This window comes from Stenella coeruleoalba, assembly GCF_951394435.1.
Source record: "Stenella coeruleoalba genome assembly, chromosome: 19".
NCBI lineage: Eukaryota > Metazoa > Chordata > Mammalia > Artiodactyla > Delphinidae > Stenella > Stenella coeruleoalba.
In genome coordinates this window covers 41,651,722-41,674,604 of record NC_137165.1, presented here as the reverse complement: position 1 = coordinate 41,674,604, position 22,883 = coordinate 41,651,722, and the positions used below count along the sequence as shown (strand labels likewise).

The window sequence follows — 22,883 nt, the reverse complement described above, 5'->3', positions numbered from 1 at the left end:
TGCGCTGCCGCTGATCTGACAGGAGGCGGAGCTCAGGTGGTAATGCGAGCGATGGGGAGTGGCTGTAAATACAGATGAAACGTCACTCGCTCACCCGCCGTTCACCTCCTGCTGTGCAGCCCGGTTCCTAACAGGCCACAGACTGGTACCGATCCGATCCGTGGCCTGGGGGGTGGGGACCCCGATATACGGTAGGTGCATACTCTTTTGTGATGCTGGTCAGCAACAGCCGCGTGCCCAGGAGGGTAAACAACTGACACACAACCCATTCTGTGCCCATGCAAGCAATCTGTTTTTCACTTTCAGCACAGTATTCAATAAATGACATGAGATATTGAACACTTTATTATAAAACAGGCTTTGTGTTAGATGACATTGCTCAACTGTAGGCTAATGTAGGTGTTCTGAGCACATTTAAGGTAGGCTGGGTCAAGCTATGATGTTCCGTAGGTTAGGTGTATTAAATGCATTTTTTAAAAAAAAATTCCTTCCTTTTTATTGATTGATTGATTTTGGCTGTGTTGTGTCTTAGTTGCGGCACACGGGATCTTTTGTTGCGGTGGGAGGGCTCTTTGTTGCAAGGCGCAGGCTTCTCTCTAGCTGTGGCACGTGGGCTCAGTTGCCCTGCAGCATGTGGGATCTTAGTTTACTGACCAGGGATCAAACCCATGTCCCCTGCATTGGAAGGCAGATTCTTAACCACTGGACCACCAGGGAAGTACCTGCATTTTCAACTTATGACATTTTCAACTTACGGTATTTTCAACTTACGATGGGTTTATCAGGATATAACCCCATCAGAAGTTGCTGCGTGTAGCTGTATTTTGTCCTTTTTCATTGCCATGTAATATTCCATTGCGTGACCCATCAACTCTTTTCGCTATTCTCCTGGGGACAAATATTTGGATAGTTTCCAGTTTTCTCTGCTATGAATAGTGCTCCATGAATATTCTGGCACATCTTTTGGGTGACTTCCACATAGTTAACAGCTCCCTAATGACTGTAGATCATCAGGGCTGGGTGGGCCCTCTGAGACCACTGGATCCAACTTTATCATATCAGGTGGGAAAGCTGAGGCCCAAGGAGGCCCAAGTCTGCCCAGTGATTTGGTGGGGAGTCTGGAATTCAGTGCTGGTCATATCTACACCAGGGACCCTTCCAATCTGCCATGCCACCCCCAGAATATCTGTGCTTAAAATCGTGGTCTCGAGAATCATCTTGGGCCTCACACTCTTACCCCACGCCTTCCATCTCCCCAGCAGTTCCTGCAGCCCCTCCTCCTGGTCCCAAAGTCCAGCCACCCCTGAGTCCGGAACCCACGGCCAGGGAGCCAGCCCACTCAGACGTCTTGGATGCTGCCTCCTCTTCCTCCTCTTCCTCCTCTTCCTCCTCTTCCTCTTGCCCACCCTGCTCCCCAGAGCCTGGGAGAGAGGCGCCAGGGCCTGAACCGGCGGCGGCTGCTGTGGAAAGTGGTGTGAGTGGGGAAGGCAGGAGCGAGAAGGGGCGCCTCTACTGCCCCACGTGTAAGGTGACCGTGAACTCCGCCTCCCAGCTTCAGGCTCACAACACAGGTCAGTGCGCCCCTCACCAGCTCGAGTCCCGGGGAGGAGATGGCCCTCAGCAGGTGTGGGCAGGCTAGAGCTTCTGGGCACTTTGCTGCAGGGCTAGGTGACAGAGGCGCTGTGCTCAGCTGTGGCTGGGTGGGCATTTCAGGTCCTCCCGGTAGTGCCTGAGGAGGGAGAGTCGGGGAGAGAAGTCAGGCAGCAAGAACTGGAGGGTCATCACTGAAGACAGGAGACACCCCCCCATCTCTCCTTGCATCAGACCCGAGGGAATTGGGTTGGAATGAGAGCCAAAGGGAAGCCGACCTGTTACTCAGCAACAAGGCCTTCCTTGGGGGATGCTGGCATGAAATGAGAACAGCCGGGAGGACCTTTGGGAGGGAAAGAGAAATCTCACATGGCTGGAGGGGCTGGCGGTGCTGAGCAGCCTGGAGGCTTCAGGGGGCAGTCAAACTGACCTGGTTTGGAGGGGGTCTCCGTGGCCCCTGAAGCCCCTCTTTGGTGCTAGCAAGCTGTCTTCTTTCCTCCCTCCAGGAGCCAAGCACCGGTGGATGGTGGAAGGTCAGCGGGGCGCTCCCCGCAGGGGCAGGGGCCACGCAGTGCCCCGGGGAGGAGCTGGACACAAGGCCAAGAGAGTGACGGGGGTCCGTGGGGGCCGGCAGGGGCCCAGGCCCCCTTTCCACTGTGCTCTCTGTCAGCTCCAGGTCAATTCGGAGACCCAACTCAAGCAGGTGGGGCAAGTGCGGCTGGGATTGGGGGTGGAGCAGGGGTGAGGGGGGTGGGCCCAGTGCCAGGCCAGGAGGAGGGAGCCTGCGGGGAGGAGGTGGGTAGAGCAGAGCAGGGAGCAGTGGAGGAAGAGGTGCGAGGCTCCTGGAAGGCGAAGGCCAATTCTTAACCTCGCCTTCCCAGGGCCACTCCAGGGCCGTGTGCATTAGGTGTGTGAATTGTGGGTAGAGGAAGGGTGAGCTAGCCGTAGTTTGGGGGTCCTTGGGTTCCTCATCTTGTTCCCAGTCTGTCTGTCTGTCCATTAGCACCTGAGCAGCAGGAGGCACAAAGACCGCCTGGCCGGGAAGCCCCCCAAGCCCTCCAGCCAGCACAGCAGGCTGCAGAAGCACGCAGCGCTGGCTGTGAGTATCCTCAAGGTATCTGTCTCCGGGCGACAGAGCTGGGACCCGGGTCCAGAGGGGAGAGGGTAAGGGGAGAGGGTAGGCCGGAAGGGAGGGCCAGCTGGGCGGCTGGGAGGAGGGGCAGGAAGGAAGCCACCCCCGTTGGAGGCTGCCTGGGCAGGGAAAGAGCTGGGGTTGGGTTTTTGGCTGTCTGGGGATCTGCTCAGAAACATTTCCGGGGGGAAGGTGGGCCCAGGTAGTAACCTCAGGGGCAACAGCGAGGCGTGGGCGTGCATCTCCCGGAGACCATCTCCACCCCCGCTCCCCATAGCCTCCTCCCTCGGCCCATCCTAAGATTCTCCTCCCTCCAGGCAGGAAGGCAGGTGGTGGAGAAAGCCCTTTGGAATGAATGTTTGGGGGTGGGAAGGGAGGAGGATTTAGGTTTGGAATCCTGACAGTCACGTTTCCCCCCCACTCCGCAGCAAAAAGCCCAAGGAGGGGGCCCAGGGAGGGGACGGGATTTTCCTGGGGTCAGAGACTTGAGTCCTTTCCTCTCTTCTCTGCAGTCTAAACTGGCCTTGCAGAAGCAACTCACCAAGACGCTGGCAGCCCGCTTCCTGCCCAGCCCGATCCCCACCGCGGCGGCAACCATCTGTGCCCTCCCAGGGCCCCTGGCCCTCCGGCCTGCGCCTACGGCAGCCACCACCCTCTTCCCGCCTCCGATCCTGGGCCCAGCTCTGTTTCGCACCCCAGCAGGAGCCGTTCGCCCTGCCACGGGACCCATCGTCTTTGCCCCCTATTAGCCCTCCTGGGGAGCCCGGGGCTGATTTCCCAGCAGTTGCCCTCCCCCTCCTCCTCTCCCCAAGATGCCTCGGTTCCCTGCATCCCACAGGAGACTGCCTTTTACAGCCTAGGGGTTCCTGCCCAATCTAGGAAGAGCTGGGCTAATGCTAAGAGCCCTTCACTGAATCTGTACTGGGGATTCAACTAATGCCCCCCGGCCCGAGGACCATCCCTCTGCACCCTCCCTTCCCCAGGCCTCTAGGGCTAGCCCTGGGCTCCCCTCCATTTCCCATCCTGATTTATGGGGAACAAACTGGAAAATCCAAAGATCTATGCAGAATCCTAGCCCCAGCCCTGTGGTGCTCTCATTCTCCCACTCAAGACCTATACCCATGTGGCCGAGGTCCGAGGAATCTTACCTTTTCCTAGCCCGACCTCTATTCCCATGCCCTAGGGACAGGGAGGGGAGGCACTCCCCATTCACTGGATTCTCTAGAGAACCACTGGTGTTGAGGGGGCCGTCTCAAGGGAGAAGCTAAGGGGACAGTCACAGCCACCCCAACCACAGGGTCTCAAGATGGAGTGGGTTCAAGGTTACCTGGACGAGCTGACCATTGGGGATGTGGTGGAAGACTGTGGAGGAAGGGAGCAGTGCTAAGTGGGGCAAAGCCAAGGGGTGGCTGGAACTGCAAGCCTCCGGGGCTTTCCATCCGCTCTGACAGGATGGGCTACGACGGGGAGGCCAGGGTAATGTGCTGGCCGGGCCCAGTTTTTAACAGAGGAAGTGCTCAGTCCCACACACGTTCTACTCTCTTAGGCTTTCATTGATTCCTCCTGAATCCCAGCTCTCGGGGCGGGGTGGGGGGAAGGGGGGGTGACACTGGGTCTCCCTCAGACTATGGGTCCAGCTAACACCGAATCCCCCCAGGGCTCCCAAAGAGCTTTCCCTTCCAGCTCTCACCCCAAACTGGCCCCTAGCGCTCACTTCAGCTTTCCCTTCCCCCACGAGCACCCCAAGGCCCCCTCACTGTGACTCACCTGAGTATTGGGATCCGCTTGGAGCCACTCTCAAGACCCGTTTTCATGCTGTCAAAATTAATGTCATAACCTCCATCCCACCCGAGCAGCACTGCCACCCTCACCCCACAATATGGGACTTTGCCAGTATCCACCTGTATCTTTTTTAAAGCTGTTTCCAATGGGAGAACAAGAAAAAGGGGGGAGGGTGGGAAACTTTTTGATAACAGTTGTGGTTTTATTGTGTCCAACGCATCAATAAATCAATTTAAGCCCAAGCCTGTACACGCCCTAACTCGCCCAGCCTGGGCCACCTGACCCTGCTCACCTCTCCCATCTTGGGGAGAAGGGGCGTGTACTGAAGGTCACCTGGCTGTAGTGTCTTCACCTATGCTAGGTGTGTACATCAGAAGCACGAAGTGGGCACGGGAAGTTGTGGGTCACCAGCTCACTTTACAGCGTGTTGGAAGCGTAACCACCCTTCTGAGCCCCCAGAGATCTGGCAGCTCCTGAGAAGCTGCTGTTGGCCGGCTTTACTCTGTTCAGGCATCTGAGGTAAGAGGGGAGGGCTAGACGAGCACCTTGCCCAGCCTCCACCATGGCGGCAGGCATATAAACACAGGTAATCTATAAATAGAAGTCCAGCTATCAGCTGAAAACAACCACAGGAAAGGGTGACGACCAGTCCCCAGGGCTGTGAGGTCCGCGGATCGGGCACTGGGCAGCCACTCTGGCAACTAGAGTGGGTAGTGCACTCCTGCCCCCTGGTGGTTGGGGGGTGGGGAGCAGTGTCCCAGCCTCCAGGGCCACAGGCATAGCACCTTGAAACGGGAGAAGCTAAGGGAACAGTGCAGCCAGCCCAACCATGGGCAGTATACACACAGGGCTGGAGAGGATCTAGATCATCTAAGCAACTGCCGTCACCTTACAGCTGAGAAAATTGAAGCCCCTAGAGGCGAAAGGCCTCGCAGGGCCACAAAGCCAGCTGGTGACTCCCAGCCCAGTCGGCATTCCATTCCACCTCAACCAAGAAAATGCTCCCTGAGCAGGAAGGGGAAGCAGGAAGCTGGGGGAAGAGTTGAAACAGAAGATTATGCTCCCAGCAGGCTAGCTTCTCGCAGCCCAGGAGAAGACAGGAGAGAGGTCAGGGTGTTGGATGAGGAGGCGCCCCGAACACCAGCACACACACGTGTGCACATCTACACACACACACACACAAACGAGACACCTGGATGCCCTTTCTCTAGAATCCAGGCTGGTGCCGTAAGCGTGTGAGTGTGTGTGTGTGAGATTGGCAGGAAACCCAGAGGTGTAAGACCCCTGCGATAGGAATCAGACCCTAGACTGGGCACTTCCACACACAGCTCTGCTTCCTGTCCAGGGCCGGCAGAAGGGACAGTGATCCAAAACCACTCTAGACCTGCTTAAAAGCAAAAACTGATCACGTCACTTCACTGGCATAAATCCTATCAATGGCTTTCCATTGCTGTTAGGATACAGCAGGATGGGGGCTGGGGGGCTTGGGGACCGCTAACCTAGACTATTTGCATTTCCCAGAGTTGGGAGGGAGCAAAAGTGACCTGAGCCTGGGACAGCCCAGCTGCCTGGCCTAGTGGGGAGCTCCCTCCTTGACTGGAGGGACTTGCTGACTTGAAGGACAGCTTGCCTAAAACCCCCCCTCCCTTTCCCCTCAACCCATCTTCCAGAGCTGGCAAGGCAGCTCTTCAGCCATCCAAGGAGCCGCTGCCCTTGTTCTTGCGGCTGAGGGGGAAGGCAGACTTGCTCTGGGGCTGGGTCATCCTGCTGGCCAGGTAGACGAAGGGCTCCAGCAGTGAACGGCGGTCAGCCACCGACACCTCCCAAAGCTTCACCTTCTCTGACTTGGCCCAGTGCTGAGCCACATCCGGGTCTACACGCCGCTGCTCCTGCAGGTCACACTTGTTGCCGAGGACCACGATGGTGACCTGGGGAAGAGGGACAGAGTAGAGGCCTGTGGCTGTAGCATGGACCTCAGGAATGGTCGTGAGGGCCAGTGACCACCTTGGGCTTGTAATGGAACGCCTGGAGGGGGTGCCAGATGGAGGCCAGAATTTGAACAGAGGGAGGAGAGGAAAAAGCAACCATTTCCACCTCGGAGTCCTAGGAGAGGGAAAGTCTCAACGGCTGATGTCTCATCTCTTCCTGTATTAGAAACTGTGGACAGGGGCCTCCATCTGTAGGAGTTCCATTACAAGCCCTGTGTCACCAATGCCTGATCATTACTGGCAGTCAGTTAGTTGTTGGCAAAGTAACCGGTGAGGAAGCGCTCCCAGAATGCCTGCAGCTTAAAGCGGAATCTGAGAACAAAAGGGCCTTCACAGGGGAGACCACAGAACCATTATAAAGAAAGACTAGTGGGGACGTCTTAAACTGGAGAAGCCTCTTTGGTAGAGCTGCCTCAACATACGGCCACCTCTAGGAGTGAAGACACCCTCCAGTGGCCTCCATCTCCGCCCTCCAGCTCTAAACCCACGTCCTGGCAAATCAGTGAAAAACAGAGCCTTTCCAGGCCTCCCAAAGCCAGCCCAGGGCCCACTCTCTCTCATCACCAGGGTTCCCACACACACCTCCTTCTTGTCTTTGGATTTGTCAATCTCCTTCTTGAGCAGCTCCACGCGCTGAAAGGACTCTCGGCTGTCCGTGCTGTAGACTAGGACGTAGCCGTCAGTGCAGGAGAAGCAGTGCCGGGGCAACTCAGCCCCATCTCGGAGCCCCCGGGTGTCGTAGAAACGCACCTGCTCCCGCACCCCCCGGTCAGTCTCAATGGAGCCCACGTAGATGTCCTCCTGCGTCTCAATCATCTCAGAACCTGGGACAAAATGAGGAGAAAACTTGTTTCTAGGGAGAAAAGAGATTGGGAACATGAGTGACTGAATATATCCTAACAGGCCAACCAGACAGGGAGAGAAAGGTACATGGGGGCTGAGGAGAGAGGGCCAAAGACTGCGAGTCTGGCCAGACTGGAATAACTTGGGGGGACAGCTCTAATCTCACGCTGATACCTTGCTAAACACAGTGTGACGCGGAAGTTTTTCCTTCCTATCTCGGACATTGGGTTTTCTCTTTCCAGATGTCCTCAGTGTTGTAGAGTTGGGATCTTTCGGTGTAATGACCAGCAGCAGCGACCTTTAGCCTTTTCGTGTTGTGATCAAATCCTCTCCTCATTCTTCCACTTCCTCCACCATGCCTCACGCCCAGCAACACTCACCCACTACGTGGTTTCCGTACAGAAGCTGCTCCAGAATTGAAGTTTTGCCCACAGAAGCCTGGCCACACACGACCACCTTGCAGCTCTTCCCCATGCTTAGCTTTCAACCTTGAAGAACGGAAGCACACTGGGTGAGGCAGGATCAAAACCAAGGGCAAACTTCCCTTGACTGAGGACGCAAGTTCTGAAGTGGATGCATGGCCTCAGGGGTTCGGCCCTGTCTGCTACCCTAGGCAGGGTGTACTAAAGTGATATGTCTATATCCACTACTGGACAGTTAGCTGTATATTATTCATCTTATTCCCAGTACGAGGCCAGTAACTGGCGCAGAGCAGGTGCTCAGTAAGCGTTGCCATAAAGGGGGAAGAGAGTCGCTGGTTTAAAGGAACCACTAGCCAGGTTCCTTTCTGTGCACAGGATGTGGAGGACCAGTTGCTGAAGGGAGCTCTGGCTCAGCTCCCTCTCTTTAACCATGACCCCATGGAGAAATAGGCAGGACTATTATTTTGTGTGCATCTGTCTTATACCACTCTTCCTGGGGAGAATGGACAATTAGGAAGAACATTTTGCTTTCCCGTATGGCTTATCCAGACAATTAGTTCCCTCGAATTCCCAGTCAAGGCCATGGCTCAGATGAAAAAGACAGAAACAAAAGAGTGAAGGAATCTAAGGAAAAAAACACTTCAGAAAAAAGAATAATTTTGTTTCTCTTGAACTGACAAACCCAGATAAGGCCTAGACACAGAAATCCCTTCTCTGTTTGGAGGTCCCAAACAGAGATCTCCTCGAAGGCATCCCAAACACAGGCTTCCCAGAAGGAGCCCCAGACGAGGATTCCGCCCCCGCCAGAGGAGAGATACAGAGATCACTCCCCAAAGGGATCTTAAACAGAAACCTCTCCAAAGTAAACTCTTAGTACAGATCCCCCTCCCCGCGAGGGGCCTCATATAGTGAGCCCCGAAATTAAGGGATACCCCGACTGCTAGGCGGGCCTCCGGAACAGAATTCCCCACGAGAGGGCTCCCAGAGGGAATCGGAATCCTGCCACCTAAAGGGTCCGGAAGCAGTGGTCGATCCCGGCCTCCCAGCTCCGTACCTCCTGGGGCCCTAGCAGCAGCCCGGCCGGGCCCCTCTACGCGCGCCGGGACCAGGGGTGGGGCAGCACGGCCGCAAACACTCGGATCTTCCTCCGGGTCCTTCCGGGCTCCGTCTGGCCCCGCCCCGTAGCTTCCATCCTGCAAGACCTATTTTGGCGGAGGAGAGCCGGCGCCAGCCGAACAGCGCCTCCAGAGGCCGGCGGGGAAATGACGGCCGGGACCTGGGCTGAATGGTCTCCAGAGCACAGGGTTCTAGGCTCCCTAGATCGGCCGGCTGTTTTGGTGCCTCAGATGCCCATATGTTCTTTCTCTAAAGGCTACTACAGTAACACTTTGTTTACTCAGTCATTTATTCATCCAGTGTCTTCTGAGCTCCTACTCTGTGCCAGGTACAGGACCACGTGCTGAGAAAAAGCGGAGGAATTAGACACCGTTGCCGCCCATTAGAACGTCACCATCTAGAGGAGCTAGACATCTAAACCAATAATTACAGTACAGCATGGTAAGAACTATTACAGAGGTGCTATGGGAGCACAACTAAGGGCATTTAACTTGGGGGCAGTGGGCATCACATTCTCCGAGGAACCTTCCTAGAGGAGGTCAGGTCTGTGTTGAAGTTTGAAGGGTGTGGGAGGAAAGGGTGGAGGAAATACGGCAAGAGTCATGGCATTTACTGGAACTACAAGTATTTGGGTTCATTACTGATGGTAGAAAGGAGCCAAATAATCAAAGGCCTGTGTGCTGGCCAAAGAGTTCAAACTGTATCCTAACAGCAGTGGAAAGCCATTGATACGACTTATGCCAGCGAAGTGACATGATCAGTTTTTGCTTTTAAGTGGATCACTCTGGTAGAAGAGTGAAGGTTGGAGAGAGGTGAGACTTGGGGTTAGTTAGACTATGGTAGTATTCCAAGTTTTCCAAAAAATGATGAGAATCTGAATTGGGATGGAAAGGAGATAGATTTGGGAGACATTTGGTAAGAGAATCAACAAGACTTGGTGATAACTTGGGAGTTTTAGATGCCGAGAACACAAAGGAGGAAGATGGTTAAAGACAGATGGGCCTCCTGTATTAGACTGTAGACCGTGAGCCATTGGCAAGCAGGTTAGATGGTCTGAGTCTGCGCTTTCCCAACCCAGCACAAAGTAGGTACTTTGGAGAGGGCTGTTGGATGACTGGCTGGCTGAATGACTTCTCTCTTCCAAACCCCTGAGCCTCTCCCATCTTCCACTCCCCAGTGTTAGGTGTGATCTCAGCTCCCTCAGCACTGTGATAGGAAGAACCATGCAAGCGTCCTATGGACAATGGCACAGACTGTTTTACTGGAGAAGCAAGCAAGGGCGTCAGGGGTCTGGGGGGCGGGGTAAATCCTTTTAAAATTCTCTTGACCCATTCTTATTTTAGTACCCTTTAACTTTAAAAATTTAACCTCAAACTCCCCCAGTTTAACCTCAGGAAACCCCTATTTAACTCAAGTCCACAAAAATTACTGGTTTGGGTGAAAGGAAGTACTACGAAGGGCTGTGTCCTTGCCCTCTCTGAGTTCCCAATCCAGACTGCAATCGGCAAGACAAGCGTGCTGAGCACAGAGTTTATATGAGGGTTGGGAGCACTGAGGACCCTGTAGAGCAAGGACCTCACCCCGCGAGCTACCTTATAAACTCCAGGGCAGGGTCTGGGGCCCTGTGCCACCCTCCCTAGGCTTAATGCTGAGGTGGCATTCCCAGGCGGCTGACATGAAAGCAGCCTCATAAAAAAGTCAGCGTCATTAGGGTGATGAACGAGTTGGTGCTTGGAGATCCGGAGGGGATGAAAGGCGTGGTGTGAAGACGCCCTGCGTTCCCCTGGCTTGGTTGGTCAGGGCTTCCAGGGGCCGATGAACGCTGAGGAAACTGGATTCAGAGTGTCTCTTCTTGCCTTTCGCGGGAGGAAGCTGTGGACAAACTCCAAGGTCGGGAAGGTGGTAGTGGGGGGCACTTTCTCTCCAGGGTACAGGGTCACCGCGTCTCTACCCAACTCAGACTCCCTGAGCCTCACAGAAGACTCTCTAGGATTGGAAGTTGTTATGGCAACGAGGCTCTCAGAATACTGAGGAAAGCCAAAGCCTAGAGAGCCGACACCCTCCTGTATTCCCCCTTCCGACCCACGGGTAAAGTGGCGCCCCCTACGCACAGAAACCGTCCTTGGGCCCCCGCTCCAGCGAGGAGACCACCCTGGACCTCCGGGGGCGGGAGGCCGCTCTGGCCCCAATCAGGGCCTCTCGCTGGTAGACGGGCCCGAGGTAGCCCCTCTGGGCGCAGCGCCGCCGAGCTGCTCGATGCTCCGACCGGAAGTGCTCTTCACCGCCGACCTCCCACCCGGCTCTCTGGTCCCGGCGGTAAGATGGCGGCTGCCGCGGAGTGCGATGTGGTAATGGCGGCGACCGAGCCAGAGCTGCTAGACGACGAGGAAGCGAAGAGGTAAGCGGGTGGCAGGGTAGGGGAAGGGGCGATCTTCAGCTCCATGGCTCCGGTAACCCCGTCTTTGCCGTGGTGCAGGCCCTACAGAGGCAATGCCCCGCCCTCCGAGAAGCCCCCCTCCCCCATCTGAGATCGAGTCCGGATGGACCCCCTGAAGGGGCGCTCTCGGAGGTTTGCCCTCCTCTCCTGCTTCCGCCTGGCTGAGGAGCTGAGGCATGGCGTTGTTGCCCAGCAGAGAGGAAGGTTGTCCTCATTGTAGAGGCCGGGTCTCTAAGGGGGTCTCGGAGGTCTGTTGCGGGGGGGGGGGGGTGGCGGCGCGGCTGTGATGACGCCTTCTTACATCGCCCCCGACCCCTTCCTTCTCTTGTTAACTTCTGTATCTTGTGTCTCAGCCCTTTGCATCTCCGAAGCTCTTGCTGTCCTCACTTCCTTTCCTCAGTAATTATACCCCAGCGAGCGCTAGTCTGGGCCCGAGGTATTGTGTGTCTCCGTTATTGACCTGGTGGTCCCTCGGTTACCCCAGAAGTCTAAGGTGATAGAGAAAGAAGGGTGAGGGGTTTTGTCTCGTGCTCCACACGTCAAACCCTCTCCTTCCACCCTTTCTAAGGTCATTCTTTCAGGGCTGTTTCTTAAATTAAGCAGCAAGGAGGAGGGCAGCTGCTTGGGCGCTGTTGGCTCTGCTGGGCAGCCGCAGTGGCTCGAGATTGCCAGTCCGGACTCGGCAAGGGAGCTGCAGAGTGAGTGGTTTTCGAGAACGCTCTGGATTTTGGCTACAGCTAAGGCAGGTTATTGGAAGTGGGGTTGGAACACAGTTGTGGGTAGTCATACTTGTCCTAATTCTGGAGCAGAATTAACGAAAAGCTTCTGGAAGTTTGGAGCCCTGTCCTCGTCAACCGCAGGTTAACTGACTACAATTCTCTCAGTCTCCTTCCCACATATTTCATGTCTTTATACCAAGCCCATTATGGTTTCAGTCTGGAGGATTCGAGGTGGTGATTAGTTCATGAGATCTGAAATCAGGATTCCGAGAATTTTTACCTTTTTTAACTATCTAGGTTTGAAACATCAGAGGTATTCAGGGAGGCAGAATGAATAGTTATCAAGCTTAAGGGTAGTTACTATGGCCAGTGTCCCAGGTTCCTGATCTGTTGCGAGCAGGAGCTGAGAGCCTTGACAAAGTGTAATAGGTCCCTGGAATATCAGAGAAGGCAGGAAACCAGAGCCTAGTCTCTGTCTGTTCCTGGTTTTGGGGTTTCACAAACCAGTTCTTTCCAGGTGTTTAGAATTAAGCATCATTAAGGAACTGCAAAACAGGACACAAAACTCCCACCAATACAGGCAGAACTTAAATTAATTGTAGGGATTTACTTTACTTGTGTTTGGAAGGAGTTCAGTGGTTCTTTGTGCTGTAAATAGGGAGTTGGGCTATATGTAATTTAAAATAAACTCAGCCTACTTAGTATAAATCTCTGACATAGGCACTGTCCTTAATCTGAGTTTCCCTTCAAAGTTCCTATGTAAAGCAAATTTTTTTCCTTAAAACAAATCAGCCCTTTTATGATATTCTATCATAAAAAAACATAAAACAGGTGATGCCGTAATGTGACCACATCAGACACACAAAAAAGTATGGTATTTGGTAGCAGTAAACAGAATAAGGGAGGGTGTTGACTGATGTTAACTGCCTTATTTCATGGAGTTTTAAGATGTCATTGGTTGTAAAATGCACGATTGTTTTCTCTGCCACTAAGAAAAAAACTATAACTGAAAAACGCATTCTTATGAAATAGACTTATATGTAAAACATACACAGATCTTTTTTAGACATAATAAAATGTAAATGTTTATTGTATACCACTTATGTGAAAAAATCAAAAGGAAAATACAGTGAAATAAAAATATCACCATTTGACTTTCCGCCATATAAGGCATCCTTAGGAGGGTAAATACTGGGCTCTGTTAGTAAGAAAAAGCCTTGTTTACGTGTAGCTTTCCAAGGCTGAAAATGGAGTGGTGACTTAGAAGTTTTGGAGGAAGATTGTTTTACATTTTTCACATATCCTGGAATCCTCCTGTGTAGCCACAGCAGAGGGCAGGGATAGGCACATCTCTTACAAATGCCCTTTACTATCTGACTTGGTTAGTTATTAGGCCAAGTTCGTGTCTCTTGTTACAGTCCTACTCCTAGTTCACTTGGGGACACAGGAGTTGATGGGTCTCGGGTTGTTTTTGTAAAGTCCAGCAAGGAGTCCTTCTTTGCATCGTGGCCCAAGGGCATCCTGCTGCTGCTGCTGCTGAATTGTCACAGTCCCACGGGGGGGGGGGGGGCGGGGGGGCGGGCACAGTGAGAGGAACTTTCAAGAAGTTGGACCTCATGGTTGTAGCATTTTAAATGGCTACATGTTTTATTTCCTTAGCATTAGAGTCTCTACAGAAAAAGAAATGGACTCCAGTTTTTTTGCCTGTCATTCTGGACAAAGTTCTTTTTCCCTTATAGCAGCTGAGAAGCTAAAATAAAAGATGTGTTATTTGGCACTCCAAAATAGATCAGGGTTCTGGACATGAAGATTATTATTTCTCTTTGCCCACCAGAATAGATAAAGCTGCTTGGGGAGCCAGAGGACTAAATTTCAGAGGTTTTACATTTCAGCTAATTTAAAAACTTACATTTTCCTGGGAAGTTGCTGATTGTTTTACCTAATACATGAATGCCTGTCTTGAGTGAGGGCTGTCTGGTTGTATTTCCTGGACTGGGGAGTAGTTTGGTCTCCATAGGTGGTCTTTATTATGGTAAAATCGAAGGATTTCAAGTTGCTAATCAACAGAGGAAGTACTTCTGTGTCTCAGCATATATCTGGCCTGACTGGGCAGTGAGGTCCAAAAGAACCAATGGGAGCCATCGACTTAGGAGCCAAGGGCATCCTTACCTGATTCCTTGGGCTGATAATCTTAACTTCTCAGTGTCTGTTTTCCTGGTGGAGGAGAGCAAGAACAATTATTAGTAGGCCCTTTCTTAGTACCTAGGTATTGTAAACTCTTTTGGGATTTTGCCTTTTATTTTTCTATGAATATTGTTGGTGGGAAGCACTGAACCCTGAATCCATATCCCGGGGGCTGCTGTAGTTGCTATTAACTGCAGCTTCTTGGGGTGTTTTGGAGTTTGTGGCCTTAACTGCAGAGCTTGTGGGGTTACTTTTCCCCCTTCTTCCCCACTCTGTTTCAAATTCTTAGGTTTGTGTCCCCCTAAACTTTCTCTTGAAGTTCCAAGGCAGGCAGCTAGACAAAGCCTGCAAACTGAATGGGAATTTATCTTTGACCTGGAGCCCAAATCAGTGAGAAACACTGCTTTCAGCCTTCACTTTCATTTTGGTATGCTTTAATTGTGGGGTCAGAGATGAAGAAGTGGGACAAATAAGTCACGGTTAAGGAAGGGATAAAGCTAGGAATACAGAATCCTGAATACCAGCAAATAATTGATTGAATTGAACCCTGGTATTAACAAGTGGCAAAACTGTAAAATATTCTTTACTGGAGCAAAGGTAGAGCACAGAGAAAGGGTCTCTCTGTTCCTTGCTGGTTTAATTCAGATTCATGTATTAACTGAAGCCAGGTAAATTGAGCGATTTTAATAAAATGTTGGGCCAAGTGAGTGGCAGTTGCTGTAGTGTCTAGTTCATTCCCAACAACCAGAACTCTGATTGGCTTAAAGATCAGCCTTATTGTACATTCCAACCAATCAGGAATTGGTTTAGTTTTTGAAGGTAGTATTTTTTAAGTTTTTAAAAGCTGCATACTGGGCACTTGCCTTTGCTTTCTTTCTCTAGGACTTTAGAAGATTGGAGAACAATGGTCAGTGGCTGCCTAGGTGCCTTGTGGTCTGCAAAGTCTCTGAGAGCCCATTTCTCCCTTACTCAGTCACTAATGTTTGGTCCCCTTTCTCCAGTGCTGAGTGATGTGGAAGTTACTTAGAGGTCGTTCCAGGTATTCTTTTAAATTGTCTGGATTTCAGCAGTAAGAACAGGATTCAGCATGCAAGTTTTTCCAGTAGTTTATTCATTTTATTGGATTAACAGTTTTTTTCTTTCCCATGCAGATCCAAACAGCAGTTTCTATGTTTATCCCACCATGGCAGGGGTATGCGTGATTGAGGCTTTTGAGAATGGTAATATGATCAGGAATATTTGACTTTCAGAGTCTGATTCTGAGACCTAATACTCTGTTGGCCTATGATTTTGTGTGGGGTGGCCAGATTGTCAGATAAGCAAAGTGTTAACTGTCTTTTCTGATTCTAATATTAGGCTTTTGGGGAGGGTGTGTGAGGCAAGCAGGGCTCTCTCTTATTAGAGTTTCTGTCCTGAGAATTCTGCCTCGGGCAGTTTGCTCTGAGACAGTCAACCACCTGATGAGCTAAAGAACCACAAAAACTTGGGAAGCAAAATAACAGTTGACAGTGTAGACTTCTGACTCTAGTTCCCATCTCCATCTCCTCCCCTCTTTCCCCACCCCCACCAAAAAAAAACAACCAAAAAAACTCAGAAAGCAACCTTTTTCCTAATTATAGTTCCTCAGTTCTAGATTTTTTTTTTTTTTTTTTGGCCGCATCACATGGCTTGTGGGATCTTAGTTCCCTGACTAGGGATCAAACCCGGGCCCTCGGGTGTGAAAGCACAGAGTCCTAACGACTTGACCGCCAGGGAATTCCCCAGTTCTAGATTTTTGATGAGTGCTAGTGTCCCCGTGAGGGTAGTGGGAGATGTCACAGAATGGGAAACCAAGGGATAGAAAATGGTGGGTTTGGGGAGGTATTATGAAAACAAGTCTCTGGCTAATGCCAAAAAGCCAGTGGCTTGTGTCCTCAGAGTAGCTTCTGAGAAGCTTATTTCTCAGAAGCAACTTCTTGGTTGTGTCTCCTGTCCCCAGGGGTAAATGAAGGTTAGGTAGATGCCACAGATTTTGACACCTCCCATTTAAGGAACTAGCAGAAGTTTTTAACACAGTTGAGGCTGCTATTTCTGTGTGAATATCCTTCTGCCTGCAATGATGGAATTTCCGTCCGGATTGCTTGCTTGCTTGCTTGCTCTTTTTCCCCACTGAATAAGACAGCCACCTCCAGTGCGTTGCCTGGTGTCCTTCCCTACTTGAGCAGTAGAGAGAGCTGCTGCCTTGTGTAGTCTGTATCTGTGACTGCACTTGGTGCCTTTTGGTCTCTTCTGGCTCTGCCCCTGTTGAGATTCCCTGAGTGTCCAGACGGAGGACAGTTTGAAGTGGAATATTTTTTTCATCTTCATCTCCTTCTCTTTTTGGGGGGAGGGTGGGTGTTTTAACTGGGCTTTTAAGTGAAAGCAGAAGCTGCCTATTCTATAGGAAATTGGGTAAAGGAAGCTGGGTAGCCCACCCTTACCAATAGGTAGAAGTTGGATAGAGTCCACCCTCTATTTTCTCTGGACCTTTATGAAGCCTTTATTTGCTCTCAACATCTAGCGCCTTGCATTTTAGCAAACACTCTATCTGTGGAATTGTTCCCGCTCATATATGGCTTCCACCTATCCATGTGAAACTTAAATTGTTAGAGGATAAAAAAGAAAGAAATCGAATAATATGCATTTGGTAAGATGAAGTAAAAGGCTTCTGGGCTCCTTTACTTTACTCTCTCATGAAGGTCAGAGAGAGTACAACATGAAACAGGCCCTGTGACATGCCTTTGGGAACAAGAGGTCTTGTACTGTGGGAAGGAGCAAGGAATTTCTACTCTGAGACTGGCCAAGATCCCGTAAATTCTGAAGGGTGGAGGGCATTCCTTCATCAACGGGCAACTAGTAAATTTGACTGAATAAAAGAAATGGGTGCAACAATCTAGAGTAAGGGTGACATTTTGGAAGTAGTAAATATAATAGGAATGCATAAAGGATATTTGACTGGTTGGCAGTATAAAGTATTATTATTAAAGACCTGAGGGTAAAAAAAGGAAAGATATCTTTCTTTAAAGTTCTTCCTGCCAGTAAAATAGTCTCCAGGTCAGAGGCCCCTAAACGCTCCTCTGCTCTCACAAGAAATCACGTTGTCCTGAGTTGTAATTTTAGTAGATTTCTCTTCCACTTCTGGAGTAGCAGACTACATCAAGAAAATGCAAAGAAAAAGAAAAAAAAGATCTCATTCAAGCTGCTACGTCTGTTTTGATTTAAACTGGTATTAATGGCTATTGGAAGAGCGGAACTTTATTAAAAATACATTATTCTAGCCAAATACTTGAAATAAATAAGAGTACTGTGGTTCACCCCCCCCCCCCGCTTCCCCCCCTGCCCTTGGTCATTCAAAAATCTAATCAGTATTTCCTCAGTTGCAAATGTAGAATAGTGAAGCCATGTTAGTCTTTATTTTTCATGCAGTGGCGTAGAATAAATCTAAAAATGGTACTTTACACATATACATGTGAAGTAATTCCAGAGAGAACCCAGAGATGTTGAGACGTTTTTTAAAAAAAATACTTGCCAGTGAATCCTGCATTAGTGAGAGTTGAGTAAAGTTTCTAAATACCTCTTTAATTTCTAGAAGATAGACTAGTTGGCCTAACGCAAAGATATTGCTTAAGGTTCAACTTGGAAGTATTTAGAGAGAAAATGGAAGTTTTTATAGAGCATCTAATTTGGGGCACATTACGATTTCAACTGTGGTGTTTTAATTTGTTTTTAATTTATCTGTAAATGTGCAAAGTTGGCTGGTGATCATAAGCCCAAGTTGTCTGATTTGATCACATGATGCTGAGCCCTGCTAAGACCTGTGTGATATCAAATGATTCCCTTGGCAGTGTTTGTTGGAGTAATTAGCATCTGTGATGAATGAGTGCTAAATTGGGAGAGAGAATGGAACTGTGTGATCAGAGGATATACAGATTTTTCACGCACATGTAGTGTTAGAAGAGCAGGTTTTCATACTGCAGGTTTTCATACTGCAGTTTTCTGAAAAATAAATACATTTTAAAATAGCAAAGCAGAGCAAGAGTAGAATGTATTCTCCTTACCTACGTCTGTCAGAGAGAAGGCCGGCCTGGCCCTCTGACACTGATCCCGTTGTGGGACACCCTCCCATCATACATCCAAAGAGGGCAGAGTTTTTGGAAAACCTTTCATGAGCTGTTTTCACAGGAATTTGTTGCTGGCTATTCAAGTGAAAGGACTGGTCTGGTAGAGGTAGTCATTCCCAGCATCTCTTGGTGAATCAGAGAAGTGAAGCTTTTTCTGCTTAGAGGTGATCCAAGGATTGGGTGGGGAACTGGATAAATTAGTTTTAATCCAAAAACCTTGCCACTCACAGGATCTAGCGGGGAAAACATGGGACTCTAAGATTTAGGAAACCTGTGCAGCCACCTTGGGTGCCTCACTAGCTCTTCGTCTGTTGGAGGACACGTGATATTATCACCATCACCACTTCAGAAGGCCGTTGTGAAGACCCTCATTGGAAATGTTTTGAAAATTTGAAAATGCACTAGAGATACAGTCTCTGTTAATAGTGTCATCGGGTCAGTTATGGCCAAGTCTATATTTTGATGTGGTGTTATATTTCAGGGTTTAGTCTGAATTTCATTTTGTGGCCACAGAAAATAGTCTGTAGTTTAATGTAGTCCCTTTTGGAATCTGTTCCTTTTTTTTACCTAATCCAGGTGAACTCAGTTAATCCTAATTCTTCCTTTCTTAGTACTGATGTGTTTTAGTTAGGTACATGTTGTAACCTCACTTGGTTCTCAAATGAATTGACTGGCAGTGAGTGGAGTGACAGATGCCACCGCCAGATTGCCCTCAATTCCAGTGTTAACCAGCTCTTCTCCTTCTTTTCCAGTCCTACGCCTTTGACATCTCATCCTTCAGTCCCTTTGCTGTAAGGGCAACTTGAACAAGCTTCAGCCCTTTCTCAGACTCCCAGGCAGGACTTGAATGGATTTGACCCTGGAATTGTTCCTGATGCAGCCTTGTTCAGTTCTTGCTGCTGCCATGCTGGATTCCAAAGATCCACTCTTTCCTCGGCTGGTCTCGCAGGGTCAGGCCCATTGGTTAAAGCTTGTTGTGTATTTGGTGGGGAGGTTCAAGATGACGGAGGGACTCCACTTTGGGCGTTGGACCTGGAGGCAAAAAATAAGCATTCAGTCTAAAAGCACTAAGTGCCCATTGTTTAGGCAGCTGTTAATCAACCATGTTTCTATGAAAATAAGTCCTTTTCATGAGGCAGTTGTGTGGGAATAGCTAATTCTGGCCTGATGCTGTGCAGTGTGAGGTTAAAAACATGGTAACGTGTCACAACACAATTCTTCTTGTTCTTTTCTGCTGTGGGCTGACTCTACATTACTCGCTTTGTTTGCTCTAGAATGGAATCTACTCACCATTTACTAAAATGAAATGCATTTCTTGGGGGAGGCAAAGTCCAGTTCACTAGGTCTTGCATCTTAAAGGGAAAGGAGCCTTACTCTGTCTGTGACTGATTGTTAGGAATGTCATTTGGCTTGTTTAAATCCAGGTTGCAGTTCTGGAGTTGGATTTTATACGCTGGGCAGTTTTGTGTTTTAGTTGAAAGAAATTCATATTCATTGTTCTTAGCAGTACAGATTAATTTTTAAAGTCTTAGGCAATAGGTAGAGGTGAGTATTAGAGAGAGCTTAGCATAGTAGATAGGGCACAGCTCTGGGATCTGCAGGTCTGGGTTGACACCCTGACCCTCTGGACAGTTTTTAATCTCTAACCCTTAATTTCCTCTGTTGAAAAATGGGAATAATGAAACTCACCTGATAAGATAATGTATGGAAAGTACCTGGCCTCAGTAATAATTACTGATTTTCCACAGAAGTCATCCTTTACATTTTTGCTGGAAAGCCAATGCTGAACTTGTGGCCTCCACTGGAGTGAGTGTTTCAGGAAAGAAAGGGTATCTCTCTCTATTTCTACAGATTGTCCCCCCTTTGACTCACAAGCTTTATATGCTGATACAACGTCTATCCAAGTGCTCAGATGCCTTTGGTTTTCCTCAAGGATTTGTGTGGTCTTAGCCACTAGCTGACTGAATAGAAGGCTAGATCTTTTCAGGTACAGTTTGGGCCTGTTGCTTTTGAATTTACTACTCCATTTCTTCATAGTGGTTTAATTCAACTTCTGACATCCTGTGTTGGGGAAGCCCCTTCTTCAAATCTTTTGGCATGTCTGCTCTTAAAGGATAGGTTCTTCATAGTTCTTATAGTGCCTGGCTTAATTTAGAGTTGTTCAGCATGTGGAAAGATTGTGCTTGGTCTTATAAGTCTTGCAGTTGGGGGATCCTTCTTGAGAACTTTTAATAGCAGATGGCCTCTTTACATCATTGTGACAGTTGGTGTAATAAAATTATTCAAATCCATCACAGTTAAAATCTGTCATCATTTATAGGTCATTTCCACTTTCCTTCTCCCTTTTTTTTGGCCATGCCACACAGCTTGTGGGATCTTAGTTCCCCGACCAGGGATCGACCCCAGGCCCCCTCAGTGAAAGCGCCGAGTCCTAACCACTGGACCACTAGGGAAATCCCCCATTTTCCGTCTCCTTTCTGCTAGCAGACTTTTCTTGTTAATAGGGCTTGCCAAGACAGTGATGGAGAAGAATGGAAAGGGAGATCGCCTCAATAAAAGGAGGGTGGTTTTGCCAGTTTGTAGTTTAAAATACGTGAGTAAATAAAATCACAAATCTTCCCATTGCCGATGTCCATGGAATCAAGCTGTAAACTCCTATACCATCACCAAGGTTAAGAACTGTATTTTTGTCCCCACTTCAGGCAGCCCTTGAACTGGGCTTTTAGCATGCGTGGAGGACAGAAAAAGAAACAAAGATTCTTCCTTATAACAGAAATGCCAGATATTTAGCTATGTTGCAGTAATCATTTTGGTAAAGAATTATCTTTGTCACTCAAGTTGGTCATTAGAGTGATTTTGGGTATCTCTGATAGAGGTTACAAGTTTGTTCTTTGAGACATTGTTGGTCATGTCTGAATTGATTCTAGTTCTTTGGTCAAGAATATAATTTGCAATTATATATCATTGTTTCTTTTGGAAAGTACAGTTTGTCTCATGCACAGCTTCAAAAAAATGGATCTTGGAGTAGGGCAAAATTTTTGATATTCATAACCACGCCATTGGGTGGTTATACAAGGTACTAGAGGGATGGTTGAGGAGGCAGTTAAGTATCCACATAGATGTGATGGGCGGAGAGCATCAGTAGGTGGGTACTTGTTAGAGCATGGCACTGGCAGTCTATATTTTGTATGTCCCTGTCATCGAAGTTCTTGGTCTCTGCTGTCACTCAACTCTGTCCTCCATCTTAAACACCAATATGCTGTGCTTTTAACACCTTTGCCACCTGCTTTTGCTCTGCTTGTCCTTCCAGTGACAAATGCATGAGCCAGTTTTCAAGAGAATAAATCATTAAAACTCCAAGAATATGACCCATTTCACATTGAGAAATCAGTTGCCCCTGAACGGCATTACCTATAACTGACTTTCTGTAAGTTTGCTAAAGAGGCAGAAGTTGTGACACAGTGGAAAGGAAATAAATATAAAAATTCCGTCTCTGTGAGAGAATGTCTAAATTTGCCTGTCCTAAAGGGGAATGATTACAGGTAGGAGTAGTGAGGAAAGGTCAGGCGACATCAGAGAGGTTTCTTGATTTAGTTTGAATGTATCTAAGTGACAAAAAATAGCATCTGAAGAACTTGGATTCGTTCATTAGCACCTCCTTTTGGTCCATCAGCCCATCAAACAAATCTATAAATTCCTTCAAGTATCACATAAACTTTCAGCTCAATGTGCTGGGGGCTCTAGACCAAAAGATTGTTCCCGTGAGATTACAGGGGTTATTCCCTCGGTATAGTAACATGATTCTCTTTCTCTTTCCTTTTCAGGGAAGCAGAGTCTTTCAAGGAACAAGGAAATGCATACTATGCCAAGAAAGATTACCATGAAGCTTATAACTATTATACAAAAGCCATAGGTGAGAAGGGATACACTGGAAAATAATTTGCCAAATATTGTTGTTGTTTTAAATTTTTATTTATTTAATTTTTTGGCTGCGTTGTGTCTTCATTGCGCACGGGCTTTCTCCAGTTGCGGCAAGTGGGGGCTGCTCTTCGCTGCGGTGTGCCGGCTTCTCATTGCGGTGGCTTCTCTTGTTGCGGAGCACGGGCTCTAGGCGCCCGGGCTTCAGTAGTTGCGGCACATGGGCTCAGTAATTGTGGCTCGAGGGCTCTAGAGCACAGAGTCAGTAGTTGTGGTGCACGGGTTTAGTTGCTCCGCGGCATGTGGGATCTTCCCAGACCCTTCCCGGACCAGGGATCAAACCCGTGTCCCTTGCATTGGCAGGCAGGTCCTTAACCACTGCACCACCAGGAAAACCCCCCGCCAAATACTGTTATAAATAGCTCCTCTCTAAGAAGTAGTCTTTCTGCGTAGTGGGTTGATAACTGTTACTGTGTGAAGTCTTTGGGTTTAATGTCCTTAGTGGCAGTGATCCCCAACCTTTTTGGCACCAGGGACCAGTTTGGTGGGAGACAATTCTTCCACGGGGCGGGGTGGGGGGGATGATATGGTTCAAGCGGTAATGCGGGCGATG

General features: G+C 49.1%; 3 protein-coding genes across 13 annotated transcripts in view; 2 read left to right on the top strand and 1 right to left on the bottom strand.

Moving 5' to 3' along the window:
* ZNF385C (zinc finger protein 385C) overlaps positions 1-4,170 on the top strand; it is a gene marked incomplete at its 5' end in the record, with an annotated part of 31,013 nt that extends 26,843 nt beyond the window's left edge. For 4 of the 7 annotated variants that reach the window (XM_079904163.1, XM_079904167.1, XM_079904164.1 and 1 more), the window contains 4 exons: positions 1,263-1,571; positions 2,097-2,293; positions 2,594-2,704; positions 3,235-4,170. In XM_079904163.1, coding sequence (XP_079760289.1) covers positions 1,263-1,571; positions 2,097-2,293; positions 2,594-2,704; positions 3,235-3,471 — 854 coding nt within the window. In that variant the 3' untranslated portion in view covers positions 3,472-4,170. Of the gene's footprint in view, positions 1-1,259; positions 1,572-2,096; positions 2,294-2,593; positions 2,705-3,234 lie in introns of all 7 variants that reach the window. The other 3 variants (XM_079904161.1, XM_079904162.1, XM_079904166.1) reach the window with 2 other exon arrangements.
* Positions 4,171-4,675: 505 nt separating this feature from the next.
* On the bottom strand, positions 4,676-8,931 carry NKIRAS2 (NFKB inhibitor interacting Ras like 2). Of its 2 annotated transcripts, none has more exons than XM_079904169.1 (4): positions 7,712-7,749; positions 7,510-7,604; positions 7,075-7,316; positions 4,676-6,432 (listed from the first exon to the last, which is right to left on the bottom strand). In XM_079904169.1, exons 3-4 carry the CDS (start codon positions 7,306-7,308, stop codon positions 6,193-6,195), a joined length of 474 nt encoding a protein of 157 aa, XP_079760295.1. In that variant the 5' UTR covers positions 7,309-7,316; positions 7,510-7,604; positions 7,712-7,749; the 3' UTR covers positions 4,676-6,192. The 2 variants fall into 2 exon arrangements, with proteins under 2 accessions (XP_079760295.1, XP_079760294.1); XM_079904168.1 differs by lacking the exon at positions 7,510-7,604 and adding an exon at positions 8,812-8,931 and having other exon boundaries at positions 4,679-6,432; positions 7,716-7,823.
* A 2,011-nt stretch (positions 8,932-10,942) lies between these two features.
* Positions 10,943-22,883, top strand: part of DNAJC7 (DnaJ heat shock protein family (Hsp40) member C7) — a 28,045-nt gene continuing 16,104 nt past the window's right edge. Inside the window, exons 1-3 of one of the 4 annotated variants that reach the window (XM_079905950.1) lie at positions 10,943-11,271; positions 19,105-19,143; positions 22,177-22,265. In XM_079905950.1, coding sequence (XP_079762076.1) covers positions 11,195-11,271; positions 19,105-19,143; positions 22,177-22,265 — 205 coding nt within the window. In that variant the 5' untranslated portion in view covers positions 10,943-11,194. Of the gene's footprint in view, positions 11,272-19,104; positions 19,144-19,265; positions 19,303-19,325; positions 20,946-22,176; positions 22,266-22,883 lie in introns of those variants that run through there. The other 3 variants (XM_079905947.1, XM_079905948.1, XM_079905949.1) reach the window with 3 other exon arrangements.

Excerpts from the sequence above, each read along its gene's own strand:
- NKIRAS2 (XM_079904168.1), bottom strand. The coding sequence starts at position 7,809 with ATGGGGAAGAGCTGCAAGGTGGTCGTGTGTGGCCAGGCTTCTGTGGGC. Across the intron at positions 7,317-7,715 it reads GTACGGAAACCACGTAGTGG|GTTCTGAGATGATTGAGACG; the intron begins GTGAGTGTTGCT and ends ATTTTGTCCCAG. Across the intron at positions 6,433-7,074 it reads AATCCAAAGACAAGAAGGAG|GTCACCATCGTGGTCCTCGG; the intron begins GTGTGTGTGGGA and ends CCTCTTCCCCAG.